Source organism: Oncorhynchus masou, unplaced genomic scaffold (assembly GCF_036934945.1).
Source record: "Oncorhynchus masou masou isolate Uvic2021 unplaced genomic scaffold, UVic_Omas_1.1 unplaced_scaffold_1758, whole genome shotgun sequence".
In the NCBI taxonomy this organism is placed as follows: Eukaryota; Metazoa; Chordata; class Actinopteri; order Salmoniformes; family Salmonidae; genus Oncorhynchus; species Oncorhynchus masou.
In genome coordinates, this window is record NW_027007747.1 from 93,857 (window position 1) to 114,454 (window position 20,598).

Genomic DNA, 20,598 nt, shown 5'->3' on the forward strand with positions numbered 1-20,598 from the left:
ACGTCCCACACCTCAGTGTTAATTTACTGTCTGTTAACGTCCCACACCTCAGTGTTAATGTACTGTCTGTTAACGTCCCACACCTCAGTGTTAATTTACTGTCTGTTAACGTCCCACACCTCAGTGTTAATGTACTGTCTGTCACTGTCTGTCCCACACCTCAGTGTTAATTTACTGTCTGTTAACGTCCCACACCTCAGTGTTAATTTACTGTCTGTTAACGTCCCACACCTCAGTGTTAATTTACTGTCTGTTAACGTCCCACACCTCAGTGTTAATGTACTGTCTGTCACTGTCTGTCCCACACCTCAGTGTTAATTTACTGTCTGTTAACGTCCCACACCTCAGTGTTAATGTACTGTCTGTTACTGTCTGTCCCACACCTCAGTGTTAATGTACTGTCTGTTACTGTCTGTCCCACACCTCAGTGTTAATGTACTGTCTGTTACTGTCTGTCCCACACCTCAGTGTTAATGTACTGTCTGTCCCACACCTCAGTGTTAATGTACTGTCTGTTAACGTCCCACACCTCAGTGTTAATGTACTGTCTGTTACTGTCTGTCCCACACCTCAGTGTTAATGTACTGTCTGTTAACGTCCCACACCTCAGTGTTAATTTACTGTCTGCTACTGTCTGTCCCACACCTCAGTGTTAATGTACTGTCTGCTACTGTCTGTCCCACAACTCAGTGTTAATGTACTGTCTGTTAACGTCCCACACCTCAGTGTTAATGTACTGTCTGTTAACGTCCCACACCTCAGTGTTAATGTACTGTCTGCTACTGTCTGTCCCACAACTCAGTGTTAATGTACTGTCTGTTAACGTCCCACACCTCAGTGTTAATGTACTGTCTGTTAACGTCCCACACCTCAGTGTTAATGTACTGTCTGTTACTGTCTGTCCCACACCTCAGTGTTAATGTACTGTCTGTTAACGTCCCACACCTCAGTGTTAATGTACTGTCTGTTAACGTCCCACACCTCAGTGTTAATGTACTGTCTGTTACTGTCTGTCCCACACCTCAGTGTTAATGTACTGTCTGTTAACGTCCCACACCTCAGTGTTAATGTACTGTCTGTTAACGTCCCACACCTCAGTGTTAATGTACTGTCTGTTAACGTCCCACACCTCAGTGTTAATGTACTGTCTGTTAACGTCCCACACCTCAGTGTTAATGTACTGTCTGTTACTGTCTGTCCCACACCTCAGTGTTAATGTACTGTCTGTTAGTCTGTCCCACACCTCAGTGTTAATGTACTGTCTGTTAACGTCCCACACCTCAGTGTTAATGTACTGTCTGTTAACGTCCCACACCTCAGTGTTAATGTACTGTCTGTTAACGTCCCACACCTCAGTGTTAATGTACTGTCTGTTACTGTCTGTCCCACACCTCAGTGTTAATGTACTGTCTGTTAACGTCCCACACCTCAGTGTTAATGTACTGTCTGTTACTGTCTGTCCCACACCTCAGTGTTAATGTACTGTCTGTTACTGTCTGTCCCACACCTCAGTGTTAATGTACTGTCTGCTACTGTCTGTCCCACACCTCAGTGTTAATGTACTGTCTGTCCCACACCACAGTGTTAATGTACTGTCTGTCCCACACCTCAGTGTTAATGTACTGTCTGTTACTGTCTGTCCCACACCTCAGTGTTAATTTACTGTCTGTTAACGTCCCACACCTCAGTGTTAATGTACTGTCTGTTAACGTCCCACACCTCAGTGTTAATGTACTGTCTGTTACTGTCTGTCCCACACCTCAGTGTTAATGTACTGTCTGTTAACGTCCCACACCTCAGTGTTAATGTACTGTCTGTTAACGTCCCACACCTCAGTGTTAATGTACTGTCTGTTAACGTCCCACACCTCAGTGTTAATGTACTGTCTGTTAACGTCCCACACCTCAGTGTTAATGTACTGTCTGTTACTGTCTGTCCCACACCTCAGTGTTAATGTACTGTCTGTTAACGTCCCACACCTCAGTGTTAATTTACTGTCTGTTATCGTCCCACACCTCAGTGTTAATGTACTGTCTGTTACTATCTGTCCCACACCTCAGTGTTAATTTACTGTCTGTTACTGTCTGTCCCACACCTCAGTGTTAATGTACTGTCTGTTAACGTCCCACACCTCAGTGTTAATGTACTGTCTGTTAACGTCCCACACCTCAGTGTTAATGTACTGTCTGTTACTGTCTGTCCCACACCTCAGTGTTAATGTACTGTCTGTTAACGTCCCACACCTCAGTGTTAATGTACTGTCTGTTACAGTCTGTCCCACACCTCAGTGTTAATGTACTGTCTGTTAACGTCCCACACCTCAGTGTTAATGTACTGTCTGTTACAGTCTGTCCCACACCTCAGTGTTAATGTACTGTCTGTTAACGTCCCACACCTCAGTGTTAATGTACTGTCTGTTAACGTCCCACACCTCAGTGTTAATGTACTGTCTGTTACTGTCTGTCCCACACCTCAGTGTTAATGTACTGTCTGTCCCACACCTCAGTGTTAATGTACTGTCTGTTAACGTCCCACACCTCAGTGTTAATGTACTGTCTGTTACTGTCTGTCCCACACCTCAGTGTTAATGTACTGTCTGTTAACGTCCCACACCTCAGTGTTAATTTACTGTCTGCTACTGTCTGTCCCACACCTCAGTGTTAATGTACTGTCTGCTACTGTCTGTCCCACAACTCAGTGTTAATGTACTGTCTGTTAACGTCCCACACCTCAGTGTTAATGTACTGTCTGTTAACGTCCCACACCTCAGTGTTAATTTACTGTCTGCTACTGTCTGTCCCACAACTCAGTGTTAATGTACTGTCTGTTAACGTCCCACACCTCAGTGTTAATGTACTGTCTGTTAACGTCCCACACCTCAGTGTTAATGTACTGTCTGTTACTGTCTGTCCCACACCTCAGTGTTAATGTACTGTCTGTTAACGTCCCACACCTCAGTGTTAATGTACTGTCTGTTAACGTCCCACACCTCAGTGTTAATGTACTGTCTGTTACTGTCTGTCCCACACCTCAGTGTTAATGTACTGTCTGTTAGTCTGTCCCACACCTCAGTGTTAATGTACTGTCTGTTAACGTCCCACACCTCAGTGTTAATGTACTGTCTGTTAACGTCCCACACCTCAGTGTTAATGTACTGTCTGTTAACGTCCCACACCTCAGTGTTAATGTACTGTCTGTTAACGTCCCACACCTCAGTGTTAATGTACTGTCTGTTACTGTCTGTCCCACACCTCAGTGTTAATGTACTGTCTGTTAGTCTGTCCCACACCTCAGTGTTAATGTACTGTCTGTTAACGCCCCACACCTCAGTGTTAATGTACTGTCTGTTAACGTCCCACACCTCAGTGTTAATGTACTGTCTGTTAACGTCCCACACCTCAGTGTTAATGTACTGTCTGTTACTGTCTGTCCCACACCTCAGTGTTAATGTACTGTCTGTTAACGTCCCACACCTCAGTGTTAATGTACTGTCTGTTACTGTCTGTCCCACACCTCAGTGTTAATGTACTGTCTGTTACTGTCTGTCCCACACCTCAGTGTTAATGTACTGTCTGCTACTGTCTGTCCCACACCTCAGTGTTAATGTACTGTCTGTCCCACACCACAGTGTTAATGTACTGTCTGTCCCACACCTCAGTGTTAATGTACTGTCTGTTACTGTCTGTCCCACACCTCAGTGTTAATGTACTGTCTGTTAACGTCCCACACCTCAGTGTTAATGTACTGTCTGTTAACGTCCCACACCTCAGTGTTAATGTACTGTCTGTCCCACACCTCAGTGTTAATTTACTGTCTGTTAACGTCCCACACCTCAGTGTTAATGTACTGTCTGTTAACGTCCCACACCTCAGTGTTAATGTACTGTCTGTTACTGTCTGTCCCACACCTCAGTGTTAATGTACTGTCTGTTAACGTCCCACACCTCAGTGTTAATGTACTGTCTGTTAACGTCCCACACCTCAGTGTTAATGTACTGTCTGTTAACGTCCCACACCTCAGTGTTAATGTACTGTCTGTTAACGTCCCACACCTCAGTGTTAATGTACTGTCTGTTACTGTCTGTCCCACACCTCAGTGTTAATGTACTGTCTGTTAACGTCCCACACCTCAGTGTTAATTTACTGTCTGTTATCGTCCCACACCTCAGTGTTAATGTACTGTCTGTTACTATCTGTCCCACACCTCAGTGTTAATTTACTGTCTGTTACTGTCTGTCCCACACCTCAGTGTTAATGTACTGTCTGTTAACGTCCCACACCTCAGTGTTAATGTACTGTCTGTTAACGTCCCACACCTCAGTGTTAATGTACTGTCTGTTACTGTCTGTCCCACACCTCAGTGTTAATGTACTGTCTGTTAACGTCCCACACCTCAGTGTTAATGTACTGTCTGTTACAGTCTGTCCCACACCTCAGTGTTAATGTACTGTCTGTTAACGTCCCACACCTCAGTGTTAATGTACTGTCTGTTACAGTCTGTCCCACACCTCAGTGTTAATGTACTGTCTGTTAACGTCCCACACCTCAGTGTTAATGTACTGTCTGTTAACGTCCCACACCTCAGTGTTAATGTACTGTCTGTTACTGTCTGTCCCACACCTCAGTGTTAATGTACTGTCTGTTAACGTCCCACACCTCAGTGTTAATGTACTGCCTGTTACTGTCTGTCCCACACCTCAGTGTTAATTTACTGTCTGTTAACGTCCCACACCTCAGTGTTAATGTACTGCCTGTTAACGTCCCACACCTCAGTGTTAATGTACTGTCTGTTACTATCTGTCCCACACCTCAGTGTTAATGTACTGTCTGTCCCACACCTCAGTGTTAATGTACTGTCTGTTAACGTCCCACACCTCAGTGTTAATGTACTGTCTGTTAAGTCCCACACCTCAGTGTTAATTTACTGTCTGTTAATGTCTGTCCCACACCTCAGTGTTAATGTACTGTCTGTTAACGTCCCACACCTCAGTGTTAATGTACTGTCTGTTAACGTCCCACACCTCAGTGTTAATGTACTGTCTGTTAACGTCCCACACCTCAGTGTTAATGTACTGTCTGTTAACGTCCCACACCTCAGTGTTAATGTACTGTCTGTTACTGTCTGTCCCACACCTCAGTGTTAATTTACTGTCTGTTAACGTCCCACACCTCAGTGTTAATGTACTGTCTGTTACTGTCTGTCCCACACCTCAGTGTTAATGTACTGTCTGTCCCACACCTCAGTGTTAATGTACTGTCAGTTACTGTCTGTCCCACACCTCAGTGTTAATGTACTGTCTGTCCCACACCTCAGTGTTAATGTACTGTCTGTCCCACACCTCAGTGTTAATGTACTGTCAGTTACTGTCTGTCCCACACCTCAGTGTTAATGTACTGTCTGTTAACGTCCCACACCTCAGTGTTAATGTACTGTCTGTTACTGTCAGTCCCACACCTCAGTGTTAATTTACTGTCTGTCCCACACCTCAGTGGTAATGTACTGTCTGTTAACGTCCCACACCTCAGTGTTAATGTACTGTCTGTTAACGTCCCACACCTCAGTGTTAATGTACTGTCTGTTACTGTCTGTCCCACACCTCAGTGTTAATGTACTGTCTGTCCCACACCTCAGTGTTAATGTACTGTCTGCTACTGTCTGTCCCACACCTCAGTGTTAATTTACTGTCTGCTACTGTCAGTCCCACACCTCAGTGTTAATGTACTGTCTGCTACTGTCTGTCCCACACCTCAGTGTTAATTTACTGTCTGCTACTGTCTGTCCCACACCTCAGTGTTAATTTACTGTCTGCTACTGTCAGTCCCACACCTCAGTGTTAATGTACTGTCTGCTACTGTCTGTCCCACACCTCAGTGTTAATTTACTGTCTGTCCCACACCTCAGTGTTAATTTACTGCCTGTTACTGTCAGTCCCACACCTCAGTGTTAATGTACTGTCTGCTACTGTCTGTCCCACACCTCAGTGTTAATTTACTGTCTGCTACTGTCTGTCCCACACCTCAGTGTTAATTTACTGTCTGTTAACGTCCCACACCTCAGTGTTAATTTACTGTCTGTTAACGTCCCACACCTCAGTGTTAATTTACTGCCTGTTACTGTCAGTCCCACACCTCAGTGTTAATGTACTGTCTGTCCCACACCTCAGTGTTAATGTACTGTCTGTTAACGTCCCACACCTCAGTGTTAATGTACTGTCTGTTAACGTCCCACACCTCAGTGTTAATGTACTGTCTGTTACTGTCTGTCCCACACCTCAGTGTTAATGTACTGTCTGTTAACGTCCCACACCTCAGTGTTAATGTACTGTCTGTTAACGTCCCACACCTCAGTGTTAATGTACTGTCTGTTACTGTCTGTCCCACACCTCAGTGTTAATTTACTGTCTGTTACTGTCTGTCCCACACCTCAGTGTTAATGTACTGTCTGTTACTGTCTGTCCCACACCTCAGTGTTAATGTACTGTCTGTTACTGTCTGTCCCACACCTCAGTGTTAATGTACTGTCTGTTAACGTCCCACACCTCAGTGTTAATGTACTGTCTGCTACTGTCTGTCCCACACCTCAGTGTTAATGTACTGTCTGTTAACGTCCCACACCTCAGTGTTAATTTACTGTCTGTTACTGTCAGTCCCACACCTCAGTGTTAATGTACTGTCTGTCACTGTCTGTCCCACACCTCAGTGTTAATGTACTGTCTGTTAACGTCCCACACCTCAGTGTTAATGTACTGTCTGTTAACGTCCCACACCTCAGTGTTAATGTACTGTCTGTTAACGTCCCACACCTCAGTGTTAATGTACTGTCTGTTACTGTCTGTCCCACACCTCAGTGTTAATGTACTGTCTGTTAACGTCCCACACCTCAGTGTTAATGTACTGTCTGTCCCACACCTCAGTGTTAATGTACTGTCTGTTAACGTCCCACACCTCAGTGTTAATGTACTGTCTGTTGACGTCCCACACCTCAGTGTTAATTTACTGTCTGTTACTGTCTGTCCCACACCTCAGTGTTAATGTACTGTCTGTTAACGTCCCACACCTCAGTGTTAATGTACTGTCTGTCCCACACCTCAGTGTTAATGTACTGTCTGTCCCACACCTCAGTGTTAATGTACTGTCTGTTAACGTCCCACTCCTCAGTGTTAATGTACTGTCTGTTAACGTCCCACACCTCAGTGTTAATTTACTGTCTGTTACTGTCTGTCCCACACCTCATTTACATTTACATTTAAGTCATTTAGCAGACGCACCTCAGTGTTAATGTACTGTCTGTCCCACACCTCAGTGTTAATGTACTGTCTGTCCCACACCTCAGTGTTAATGTACTGTCTGTTAACGTCCCACTCCTCAGTGTTAATGTACTGTCTGTTAACGTCCCACACCTCAGTGTTAATTTACTGTCTGTTACTGTCTGTCCCACACCTCATTTACATTTACATTTAAGTCATTTAGCAGACGCACCTCAGTGTTAATGTACTGTCTGTCCCACACCTCAGTGTTAATGTACTGTCTGTCCCACACCTCAGTGTTAATGTACTGTCTGTTAACGTCCCACACCTCAGTGTTAATTTACTGTCTGCTACTGTCTGTCCCACACCTCAGTGTTAATTTACCAGGATTTCTGGAAAAAGCTGAACATTTAGGGAAAGTTATGGGAACTTTGCAACCCGAGTCATGAGAAGAAGCTGTTCCTACCTGCAGCACGGCTTCTGCAGAGGAGTGGGTCTGCCAAAACATATTATAGATGGTGGGCTTGTGGGCAAACGCACTCTCAAACTACAGACAGAGAGACAGAGGGAGAGAGTGGAGAGACAGAGGGAGAGAGTGGAGAGACAGAGGGAGAGAAAGAAAGAGAGAGAGAGAGACAGAAGGGAGAGACGGTGAGAGAGGAGAGAAAGAGAGAGAAAGATGGAGAGAGAAAGATGGAAAGGGAGAGACCCGGGAAAGAGAAAGATGGAAAGGGGAGAGAGAGAGAGAGAGAGAGAGGGGAGAAAGAGAGAGAGTGAGAGAAAAATGGAAAGGGAGAGAGAGAGAGAGAGGAGAGAAAGAGAGAGAGAGAGAGAAAGATGGAAAGGGAGAGAGAGAGGAGAGAAAGATGGAAAGGGAGAGAGACACAACAAATGAAAATCAAATATTTATCAAGAGCGCCAAATACAACAGGTATCATGTAATACATACTTACCCCTAACCAACAATGCAGTTCAAGAAATAGAATTAAGAAAATATTTACTAAATAAACTAAAGTAAAAAAATCTAATAAAAAGTAACACTAAATAATAATAATGATGAGGCTGTATAAGGGGGGGCACCGGTACCGAATCAATGGGCAGGGGTACGGGTTAGTCGAGGTGATTTGGACATGTAGGTAGGGGGAAAGTGGTAATAAACAGTGAGTAGCAGCAGTGGGTACGGGTTAGTCGAGGTCATTTGGACGTGTTGTTAGGGGGAAAGTGGTAATAAACAGTGAGTAGCAGCAGTGGGTACGGGTTAGTCGAGGTCATTTGGACATGTTGGTAGGGGGAAAGTGGTAATAAACAGTGAGTAGCAGCAGTGGGTACGGGTTAGTCGAGCTCATTTGGACATGTAGGTAGGGGGAAAGTGGTAATAAACAGTGAGTAGCAGCAGTGGGTACGGGTTAGTCGAGGTCATTTGGACGTGTTGTTAGGGGGAAAGTGGTAATAAACAGTGAGTAGCAGCAGTGGGTATGGGTTAGTCGAGGTGATTTGGACATGTTGTTAGGGGGAAAGTGGTAATAAACAGTGAGTAGCAGCAGTGGGTACGGGTTAGTCGAGGTGATTTGGACATGTAGGTAGGGGGAAAGTGGTAATAAACAGTGAGTAGCAGCAGTGGGTACGGGTTAGTCGAGGTCATTTGGACGTGTTGTTAGGGGGAAAGTGGTAATAAACAGTGAGTAGCAGCAGTGGGTACGGGTTAGTCGAGGTGATTTGGACATGTTGTTAGGGGGAAAGTGGTAATAAACAGTGAGTAGCAGCAGTGGGTACGGGTTAGTCGAGGTCATTTGGACATGTAGGTAGGGGAAAGTGGTAATAAACAGTGAGTAGCAGCAGTGGGTACGGGTTAGTCGAGGTCATTTGGACGTGTTGTTAGGGGAAAGTGGTAATAAACAGTGAGTAGCAGCAGTGGGTACGGGTTAGTCGAGGTCATTTGGACATGTAGGTAGGGGGAAAGTGGTAATAAACAGTGAGTAGCAGCAGTGGGTACGGGTTAGTCGAGGTGATTTGGACATGTAGGTAGGGGGAAAGTGGTAATAAACAGTGAGTAGCAGCAGTGGGTACGGGTTAGTCGAGGTGATTTGGACGTGTAGGTAGGGGGAAAGTGGTAATAAACAGTGAGTAGCAGCAGTGGGTACGGGTTAGTCGAGGTCATTTGGACATGTAGGTAGGGGGAAAGTGGTAATAAACAGTGAGTAGCAGCAGTGGGTACGGGTTAGTCGAGCTCATTTGTACATGTTGTTAGGGGGAAAGTGGTAATAAACAGTGAGTAGCAGCAGTGGGTACGGGTTAGTCGAGGTGATTTGGACATGTAGGTAGGGGGAAAGTGGTAATAAACAGTGAGTAGCAGCAGTGGGTACGGGTTAGTCGAGGTCATTTGGACATGTAGGTAGGGGGAAAGTGGTAATAAACAGTGAGTAGCAGCAGTGGGTATGGGTTAGTCGAGGTGATTTGGACATGTAGGTAGGGGGAAAGTGGTAATAAACAGTGAGTAGCAGCAGTGGGTACGGGTTAGTCGAGGTCATTTGGACATGTAGGTAGGGGGAAAGTGGTAATAAACAGTGAGTAGCAGCAGTGGGTACGGGTTAGTCGAGGTGATTTGGACATGTAGGTAGGGGGAAAGTGGTAATAAACAGTGAGTAGCAGCAGTGGGTACGGGTTAGTCGAGGTCATTTGGACATGTTGTTAGGGGGAAAGTGGTAATAAACAGTGAGTAGCAGCAGTGGGTACGGGTTAGTCGAGGTCATTTGGACATGTTGTTAGGGGGAAAGTGGTAATAAACAGTGAGTAGCAGCAGTGGGTACGGGTTAGTCGAGGTCATTTGGACGTGTTGTTAGGGGGAAAGTGGTAATAAACAGTGAGTAGCAGCAGTGGGTACGGGTTAGTCGAGGTCATTTGGACATGTAGGTAGGGGGAAAGTGGTAATAAACAGTGAGTAGCAGCAGTGGGTACGGGTTAGTCGAGGTGATTTGGACGTGTTGTTAGGGGGAAAGTGGTAATAAACAGTGAGTAGCTGCAGTGGGTACGGGTTAGTCGAGGTGATTTGGACGTGTTGTTAGGGGGAAAGTGGTAATAAACAGTGAGTAGCAGCAGTGGGTACGGGTTAGTCGAGGTCATTTGGACGTGTTGTTAGGGGGAAAGTGGTAATAAACAGTGAGTAGCAGCAGTGGGTACGGGTTAGTCGAGGTCATTTGGACATGTAGGTAGGGGGAAAGTGGTAATAAACAGTGAGTAGCAGCAGTGGGTACGGGTTAGTCGAGGTGATTTGGACATGTAGGTAGGGGGAAAGTGGTAATAAACAGTGAGTAGCAGCAGTGGGTACGGGTTAGTCGAGGTGATTTGGACATGTAGGTAGGGGGAAAGTGGTAATAAACAGTGAGTAGCAGCAGTGGGTACGGGTTAGTCGAGGTGATTTGGACATGTAGGTAGGGGGAAAGTGGTAATAAACAGTGAGTAGCAGCAGTGGGTACGGGTTAGTCGAGCTCATTTGGACGTGTTGTTAGGGGGAAAGTGGTAATAAACAGTGAGTAGCAGCAGTGGGTACGGGTTAGTCGAGGTGATTTGGACATGTAGGTAGGGGAAAGTGGTAATAAACAGTGAGTAGCAGCAGTGGGTACGGGTTAGTCGAGGTGATTTGGACATGTAGGTAGGGGGAAAGTGGTAATAAACAGTGAGTAGCAGCAGTGGGTACGGGTTAGTAGAGGTCATTTGGACATGTAGGTAGGGGGAAAGTGGTAATAAACAGTGAGTAGCAGCAGTGGGTACGGGTTAGTCGAGGTGATTTGGACATGTAGGTAGGGGGAAAGTGGTAATAAACAGTGAGTAGCAGCAGTGGGTACGGGTTAGTCGAGGTGATTTGGACATGTTGGTAGGGGAAAGTGGTAATAAACAGTGAGTAGCAGCAGTGGGTACGGGTTAGTCGAGGTGATTTGGACATGTTGGTAGGGGGAAAGTGGTAATAAACAGTGAGTAGCAGCAGTGGGTACGGGTTAGTCGAGGTGATTTGGACATGTTGGTAGGGGGAAAGTGGTAATAAACAGTGAGTAGCAGCAGTGGGTACGGGTTAGTCGAGGTCATTTGGACATGTAGGTAGGGGGAAAGTGGTAATAAACAGTGAGTAGCAGCAGTGGGTACGGGTTAGTCGAGGTGATTTGGACATGTTGGTAGGGGAAAGTGGTAATAAACAGTGAGTAGCAGCAGTGGGTACGGGTTAGTCGAGGTCATTTGGACATGTAGGTAGGGGGAAAGTGGTGATAAACAGTGAGTAGCAGCAGTGGGTACGGGTTAGTCGAGGTGATTTGGACATGTAGGTAGGGGGAAAGTGGTAATAAACAGTGAGTAGCAGCAGTGGGTACGGGTTAGTCGAGGTCATTTGGACATGTAGGTAGGGGGAAAGTGGTAATAAACAGTGAGTAGCAGCAGTGGGTACGGGTTAGTCGAGGTGATTTGGACATGTAGGTAGGGGGAAAGTGGTAATAAACAGTGAGTAGCAGCAGTGGGTACGGGTTAGTCGAGGTCATTTGGACATGTAGGTAGGGGGAAAGTGGTAATAAACAGTGAGTAGCAGCAGTGGGTACGGGTTAGTCGAGGTCATTTGGACATGTAGGTAGGGGAAAGTGGTAATAAACAGTGAGTAGCAGCAGTGGGTACGGGTTAGTCGAGGTCATTTGGACATGTAGGTAGGGGGAAAGTGGTAATAAACAGTGAGTAGCAGCAGTGGGTACGGGTTAGTCGAGGTGATTTGGACATGTAGGTAGGGGGAAAGTGGTAATAAACAGTGAGTAGCAGCAGTGGGTACGGGTTAGTCGAGGTCATTTGGACATGTAGGTAGGGGGAAAGTGGTAATAAACAGTGAGTAGCAGCAGTGGGTACGGGTTAGTCGAGGTCATTTGGACGTGTTGTTAGGGGGAAAGTGGTAATAAACAGTGAGTAGCAGCAGTGGGTACGGGTTAGTCGAGGTGATTTGGACGTGTTGTTAGGGGAAAGTGGTAATAAACAGTGAGTAGCAGCAGTGGGTACGGGTTAGTCGAGGTGATTTGGACATGTAGGTAGGGGAAAGTGGTAATAAACAGTGAGTAGCAGCAGTGGGTACGGGTTAGTCGAGGTGATTTGGACGTGTTGTTAGGGGGAAAGTGGTAATAAACAGTGAGTAGCAGCAGTGGGTACGGGTTAGTCGAGGTGATTTGGACGTGTTGTTAGGGGGAAAGTGGTAATAAACAGGGAGTAGCAGCAGTGGGTACGGGTTAGTCGAGCTCATTTGGACATGTAGGTAGGGGGAAAGTGGTAATAAACAGTGAGTAGCAGCAGTGGGTACGGGTTAGTCGAGGTCATTTGGACATGTAGGTAGGGGAAAGTGGTAATAAACAGTGAGTAGCAGCAGTGGGTACGGGTTAGTCGAGGTCATTTGGACATGTAGGTAGGGGGAAAGTGGTAATAAACAGTGAGTAGCAGCAGTGGGTACGGGTTAGTCGAGGTGATTTGGACATGTAGGTAGGGGAAAGTGGTAATAAACAGTGAGTAGCAGCAGTGGGTACGGGTTAGTCGAGGTCATTTGGACATGTAGGTAGGGGAAAGTGGTAATAAACAGTGAGTAGCAGCAGTGGGTACGGGTTAGTCGAGGTGATTTGGACATGTAGGTAGGGGAAAGTGGTAATAAACAGTGAGTAGCAGCAGTGGGTACGGGTTAGTCGAGGTCATTTGGACGTGTTGTTAGGGGGAAAGTGGTAATAAACAGTGAGTAGCAGCAGTGGGTACGGGTTAGTCGAGGTCATTTGGACATGTAGGTAGGTGGAAAGTGGTAATAAACAGTGAGTAGCAGCAGTGGGTACGGGTTAGTCGAGGTGATTTGGACGTGTTGTTAGGGGGAAAGTGGTAATAAACAGTGAGTAGCAGCAGTGGGTACGGGTTAGTCGAGGTCATTTGGACATGTTGGTAGGGGGAAAGTGGTAATAAACAGTGAGTAGCAGCAGTGGGTACGGGTTAGTCGAGGTGATTTGGACATGTAGGTAGGGGGAAAGTGGTAATAAACAGTGAGTAGCAGCAGTGGGTACGGGTTAGTCGAGGTGATTTGGACATGTTGTTAGGGGGAAAGTGGTAATAAACAGTGAGTAGCAGCAGTGGGTACGGGTTAGTCGAGGTCACTTGGACATGTAGGTAGGGGAAAGTGGTAATAAACAGTGAGTAGCAGCAGTGGGTACGGGTTAGTCGAGGTGATTTGGACGTGTTGTTAGGGGAAAGTGGTAATAAACAGTGAGTAGCAGCAGTGGGTACGGGTTAGTCGAGGTCATTTGGACGTGTTGTTAGGGGGAAAGTGGTAATAAACAGTGAGTAGCAGCAGTGGGTACGGGTTAGTCGAGGTGATTTGGACATGTAGGTAGGGGGAAAGTGGTAATAAACAGTGAGTAGCAGCAGTGGGTACGGGTTAGTCGAGGTCATTTGGACATGTAGGTAGGGGGAAAGTGGTAATAAACAGTGAGTAGCAGCAGTGGGGACGGGTTAGTCGAGGTGATTTGGACATGTAGGTAGGGGGAAAGTGGTAATAAACAGTGAGTAGCAGCAGTGGGTACGGGTTAGTCGAGGTCATTTGGACGTGTAGGTAGGGGAAAGTGGTAATAAACAGTGAGTAGCAGCAGTGGGTACGGGTTAGTCGAGGTCATTTGGACGTGTAGGTAGGGGGAAAGTGGTAATAAACAGTGAGTAGCAGCAGTGGGTACGGGTTAGTCGAGGTCATTTGGACATGTAGGTAGGGGGAAAGTGGTAATAAACAGTGAGTAGCAGCAGTGGGTACGGGTTAGTCGAGGTGATTTGGACATGTTGTTAGGGGAAAGTGGTAATAAACAGTGAGTAGCAGCAGTGGGTACGGGTTAGTCGAGGTGATTTGGACATGTAGGTAGGGGGAAAGTGGTAATAAACAGTGAGTAGCAGCAGTGGGGACGGGTTAGTCGAGGTCATTTGGACGTGTTGTTAGGGGGAAAGTGGTAATAAACAGTGAGTAGCAGCAGTGGGTACGGGTTAGTAGAGGTGATTTGGACATGTTGTTAGGGGGAAAGTGGTAATAAACAGTGAGTAGCAGCAGTGGGTACGGGTTAGTCGAGGTGATTTGGACATGTAGGTAGGGGGAAAGTGGTAATAAACAGTGAGTAGCAGCAGTGGATACGGGTTAGTCGAGGTCATTTGGACATGTAGGTAGGGGGAAAGTGGTAATAAACAGTGAGTAGCAGCAGTGGGTACGGGTTAGTCGAGGTCATTTGGACATGTAGGTAGGGGAAAGTGGTAATAAACAGTGAGTAGCAGCAGTGGGTACGGGTTAGTCGAGGTCATTTGGACGTGTTGTTAGGGGGAAAGTGGTAATAAACAGTGAGTAGCAGCAGTGGGTACGGGTTAGTCGAGGTGATTTGGACATGTAGGTAGGGGGAAAGTGGTAATAAACAGTGAGTAGCAGCAGTGGGTACGGGTTAGTCGAGGTCATTTGGACATGTAGGTAGGGGGAAAGTGGTAATAAACAGTGAGTAGCAGCAGTGGGTACGGGTTAGTCGAGGTCATTTGGACATGTAGGTAGGGGAAAGTGGTAATAAACAGTGAGTAGCAGCAGTGGGTACGGGTTAGTCGAGGTCATTTGGACATGTAGGTAGGGGAAAGTGGTAATAAACAGTGAGTAGCAGCAGTGGGTACGGGTTAGTCGAGCTCATTTGGACATGTAGGTAGGGGGAAAGTGGTAATAAACAGTGAGTAGCAGCAGTGGGTACGGGTTAGTCGAGGTGATTTGGACATGTAGGTAGGGGAAAGTGGTAATAAACAGTGAGTAGCAGCAGTGGGTACGGGTTAGTCGAGGTCATTTGGACGTGTTGTTAGGGGGAAAGTGGTAATAAACAGTGAGTAGCAGCAGTGGGTACGGGTTAGTCGAGGTGATTTGGACATGTAGGTAGGGGGAAAGTGGTAATAAACAGTGAGTAGCAGCAGTGGGTACGGGTTAGTCGAGGTCATTTGGACATGTAGGTAGGGGGAAAGTGGTAATAAACAGTGAGTAGCAGCAGTGGGTACGGGTTAGTCGAGCTCATTTGGACATGTAGGTAGGGGGAAAGTGGTAATAAACAGTGAGTAGCAGCAGTGGGTACGGGTTAGTCGAGGTCATTTGGACGTGTTGTTAGGGGGAAAGTGGTAATAAACAGTGAGTAGCAGCAGTGGGTATGGGTTAGTCGAGCTCATTTGGACGTGTTGTTAGGGGGAAAGTGGTAATAAACAGTGAGTAGCAGCAGTGGGTACGGGTTAGTCGAGGTCATTTGGACGTGTTGTTAGGGGGAAAGTGGTAATAAACAGTGAGTAGCAACAGTGGGTACGGGTTAGTCGAGGTGATTTGGACATGTAGGTAGGGGGAAAGTGGTAATAAACAGTGAGTAGCAGCAGTGGGTACGGGTTAGTCGAGGTGATTTGGACATGTAGGTAGGGGGAAAGTGGTAATAAACAGTGAGTAGCAGCAGTGGGTACGGGTTAGTCGAGGTCATTTGGACGTGTAGGTAGGGGGAAAGTGGTAATAAACAGTGAGTAGCAGCAGTGGGTACGGGTTAGTCGAGGTCATTTGGACATGTAGGTAGGGGGAAAGTGGTAATAAACAGTGAGTTGCAGCAGTGTAAAAACACGTGTCAATAGTTCGGGTGGCTGTTTAAATAATTGTTCAGCAGTTTTATGGCTCGGGGGTAGAAGCTGAGTTCAGGGTGTTATCCTCAACATATTCTACAACCCCCCCATATTAGAATGGAACATGGTTAGATTAGTCCTATCACCTTGTCCCGTGCCCATTGGATGGTGTGTTCTATAACAACCAGTTAGATTAGTCCTATCACCTTGTCCCGTGCCCATTGGATGGTGTGTTCTAAAACAACCAATTAGATTAGTCCTATCACCTTGTCCCGTGCCCATTGGATGGTGTGTTCTATAATAACCAATTAGATTAGTCCTATCACCTTGTCCCTTGCCCATTGGATGGTGTGTTCTATAACAACCAATTAGATTAGTCCTATCACCTTGTCCCGTGCCCATTGGATGGTGTGTTCTAAAACAACCAATTAGATTAGTCCCATCACCTTGTCCCGTGCCCATTGGATGGTGTGTTCTATAACAACCAATTAGATTAGTCCTATCACCTTGTCCCGTGCCCATTGGATGGTGTGTTCTATGACAACCAGTTAGATTAGTCCTATCACCTTGTCCCTTGCCCATTGGATGGTGTGTTCTATAACAACCAATTAGATTAGTCCTATCACCTTGTCCCGTGCCCATTGGATGGTGTGTTCTATAACAACCAGTTAGATTAGTCCTATCACCCTGTCCCTTGCCCATTGGATGGTGTGTTCTATAACAACCAATTAGATTAGTCCTATCACCTTGTCCCGTGCCCATTGGATGGTGTGTTCTATAACAACCAGTTAGATTAGTCCTATCACCCTGTCCCGTGCCCATTGGATGGTGTGTTCTATAACAACCAGTTAGATTAGTCCTATCACCCTGTCACGTGCCCATTGGATGGCCCATTGGATGGTGTGTTCTATAACAACCAATTAGATTAGTCCTATCACCCTGTCCCGTGCCCATTGGATGGTGTGTTCTATAACAACCAATTAGATTAGTCCTATCACCTTGTCCCTTGCCCATTGGATGGTGTGTTCTATAACAACCAATTAGATTAGTCCTATCACCTTGCCCATTGGATGGTGTGTTCTATAACAACCAGTTAGATTAGTCCTATCACCTTGTCCCTTTGCCCATTGGATGGTGTGTTCTATAACAACCAATTAGATTAGTCCTATCACCTTGTCCCTTGCCCATTGGATGGTGTGTTCTATAACAACCAATTAGATTAGTCCTATCACCTTGCCCATTGGATGGTGTGTTCTATAACAACCAGTTAGATTAGTCCTATCACCTTGTCCCTTTGCCCATTGGATGGTGTGTTCTATAACAACCAATTAGATTAGTCCTATCACATTGTCCCGTGCCCATTGGATGGTGTGTTCTATAACAACCAGTTAGATTAGTCCTATCACCTTGTCCCGTGCCCATTGGATGGTGTGTTCTATAACAACCAATTAGATTAGTCCTATCACCTTGTCCCGTGCCCATTGGATGGTGTGTTCTATAACAACCAATTAGATTAGTCCTATCACCTTGTCCCGTGCCCATTGGATGGTGTGTTCTATAACAACCAATTAGATTAGTCCTATCACCTTGTCCCTTGCCCATTGGATGGTGTGTTCTATAACAACCAATTAGATTAGTCCTATCACCTTGCCCATTGGATGGTGTGTTCTATAACAACCAATTAGATTAGTCCTATCACCTTGTCCCGTGCCCATTGGATGGTGTGTTCTATAACAACCAATTAGATTAGTCCTATCACCTTGTCCCGTGCCCATTGGATGGTGTGTTCTAAAACAACCAATTAGATTAGTCCTATCACCTTGTCCCGTGCCCATTGGATGGTGTGTTCTATAACAACCAATTAGATTAGTCCTATCACCTTGTCCCGTGCCCATTGGATGGTGTGTTCTATGACAGCCAATTAGATTAGTCCTATCACCTTGTCCCTTGCCCATTGGATGGTGTGTTCTATAACAACCAATTAGATTAGTCCTATCACCTTGTCCCTTGCCCATTGGATGGTGTGTCCTATAACAACCAATTAGATTAGTCCTATCACCTTGTCCCGTGCCCATTGGATGGTGTGTTCTATAACAACCAATTAGATTAGTCCTATCACCTTGTCCCGTGCCCATTGGATGGTGTGTCCTATAACAACCAATTAGATTAGTCCCATCACCTTGTCCCGTGCCCATTGGATGGTGTGTTCTATAACAACCAATTAGATTAGTCCTATCACCTTGTCCCGTGCCCATTGGATGGTGTGTCCTATAACAACCAATTAGATTAGTCCCATCACCTTGTCCCTTGCCCATTGGATGGTGTGTTCTATAACAACCAATTAGATTAGTCCTATCACCTTGTCCCGTGCCCATTGGATGGTGTGTTCTATAACAACCAATTAGATTAGTCCTATCACCTTGTCCCTTGCCCATTGGATGGTGTGTTCTATAACAACCAATTAGATTAGTCCTATCACCTTGTCCCTTGCCCATTGGATGGTGTGTTCTATAACAACCAATTAGATTAGTCCTATCACCTTGTCCCGTGCCCATTGGATGGTGTGTTCTATAACAACCAATTAGATTAGTCCTATCACCTTGTCCCTTGCCCATTGGATGGTGTGTTCTATAACAACCAATTAGATTAGTCCTATCACCTTGTCCCGTGCCCATTGGATGGTGTGTTCTATAACAACCAATTAGATTAGTCCTATCACCTTGTCTCGTGCCCATTGGATGGTGTGTTCTATAACAACCAATTAGATTAGTCCTATCACCTTGTCCCGTGCCCATTGGATGGTGTGTTCTATGACAGCAGGGAAAGACTTCAGGGTGCAGAACGGAATCTCCTCTTCTGGTGGGTCCCTCTGTCAATACGCAGAGATGTGGACATTCAGAAACACATCTGGTTACACATGGCTGGTACGGCGAGAGAGAGACAGACAGGCAGGCAGAGGCAGGCAGACAGACAGAGAGACAGACAGGCAGGCAGACAGTACATGGCTGGTACGACGAGAGACAGAGACAGACAGACAGAGGCAGGCAGAGAAGCAGACAAACAGTACATGGTTGGTACGGAGAGAGAGAGAGAGAGAGAGAGAGAGAGAGAGAGAGAGAGACAGACAGGCAGGCAGAGGCAGGCAGACAGAGACAGACAGTACATGGCTGGTACGACGAGAGAGAGACAGACGGGCAGGCAGAGGCAGGCAGACAGACAGACAGACAGACAGACAGACAGACAGACAGACAGACAGACAGACAGACAGACAGACAGACAGACAGACAGACAGACAGACAGACAGACAGACAGACAGACAGACAGACAGACAGACAGACAGACAGACAGACAGTACATGGTTGGTACGACCATTGAGAGAGAGAGAGAGAGAGACAGACAGACAGACAGACAGACAGACAGACAGTACATGGCTGTTGTAAGACTCGGTCAGGTTGGGCACGATGATCTCCGTGTGTCCTTTGGTTCCCATGGTACCGGAATCCAGAAGAGCCTTCTGATTGGATACACTGCGGCTGCATGTGAAAGCCAGATCAGAGGGAACATGAAACATGATCAACTAGTGTTGGTTAATAATCCCAGTTTATCCTCTGCCTCCCTCAATTTAAAAGGAAAACATGATTTACCCCTGAGGTCACGTGAGTCTGCAACAACAATATACCAACATACATATATTATATTATATATATATATAAAATATACCAACACACCACAGCTATTCACTCTCACCATAACCCCCCCCCTCAATATACCAACATATATATATATAAAATATACCAACACACCACAACTATTCACTCTCACCATAACCCCCCCCTCAATATACCAACACACCACAACTATTCACTATCACCATAACCCCCCCCTCAATATACCAACACACCACAACTATTCACTATCACCATAACCTCCCCTCAATATACCAACACACTACAACTATTCACTATCACCATAACCCCCCTCAATATACCAACACACCACAACTATTCACTATCACCATAACCCCCCTCAATATACCAACACACCACAACTATTCACTATCACCATAACCCCCCTCAATATACCAACACACCACAACTATTCACTATCACCATAACCCCCCTCAATATACCAACACACCACAACTATTCACTATCACCATAACCCCCCTCAATATACCAACACACCACAACTATTCACTATCACCATAACCTCCCCTCAATATACCAACACACCACAACTATTCACTATCACCATAACAACCACCCCCCCTCACCTGTCGACGTATCTACGAGCCTCTACATTGTCCAGCGCCGTGACAACCAGGTTTAGGCGGGAGTAGAACAGGTCGTTGTAGACCCCCTCGGTGGCAGGACACACCTTGTTGAGGTGAGCGTCTACCTGCATCTCTGGGTTGATCTCCAAGGTTGCTACGGCTGCTGTGGTGCTCTTAGGTTTCTGATGGAGGGAGGGAGGGAGGGAGGGAGAGGGAGAAAGAGAGAGAGAGGGAGGGGGGGGAGAGGCAGAAGGAGGGAGAGAGGGAGAGACAGAGACAGAGACAGATGGAGGGAGGGAGGGAGGGAGAGGCAGAAGGAGGGAGAGAGAGGCAGAAGGAGGGAGAGAGAGAGAAGGAGGGAGGGAGGGAGGGAGGGAGGGAGGGAGGGAGGGAGGGAGGGAGGGAGGGAGGGAGGGAGGGAGGAGGGAGGGAGGGAGGGAGG

General features: G+C 46.3%; 1 protein-coding gene across 1 annotated transcript in view; it reads right to left on the reverse strand.

Moving 5' to 3' along the window:
• LOC135532181 (ubiquitin-like modifier-activating enzyme 6) overlaps nucleotides 1-20,338 on the reverse strand; it is a gene marked incomplete at its 5' end in the record, with an annotated part of 60,613 nt that extends 40,275 nt beyond the window's left edge. The window contains 4 exons of the mRNA XM_064959794.1: nucleotides 7,713-7,793; nucleotides 18,663-18,752; nucleotides 19,311-19,416; nucleotides 20,157-20,338. Of these exons, the coding sequence (XP_064815866.1) occupies nucleotides 7,713-7,793; nucleotides 18,663-18,752; nucleotides 19,311-19,416; nucleotides 20,157-20,338 (459 nt within the window). The remainder of the gene's footprint in view (nucleotides 1-7,712; nucleotides 7,794-18,662; nucleotides 18,753-19,310; nucleotides 19,417-20,156) is intronic.
• Nucleotides 20,339-20,598: the final 260 nt, after the last annotated feature.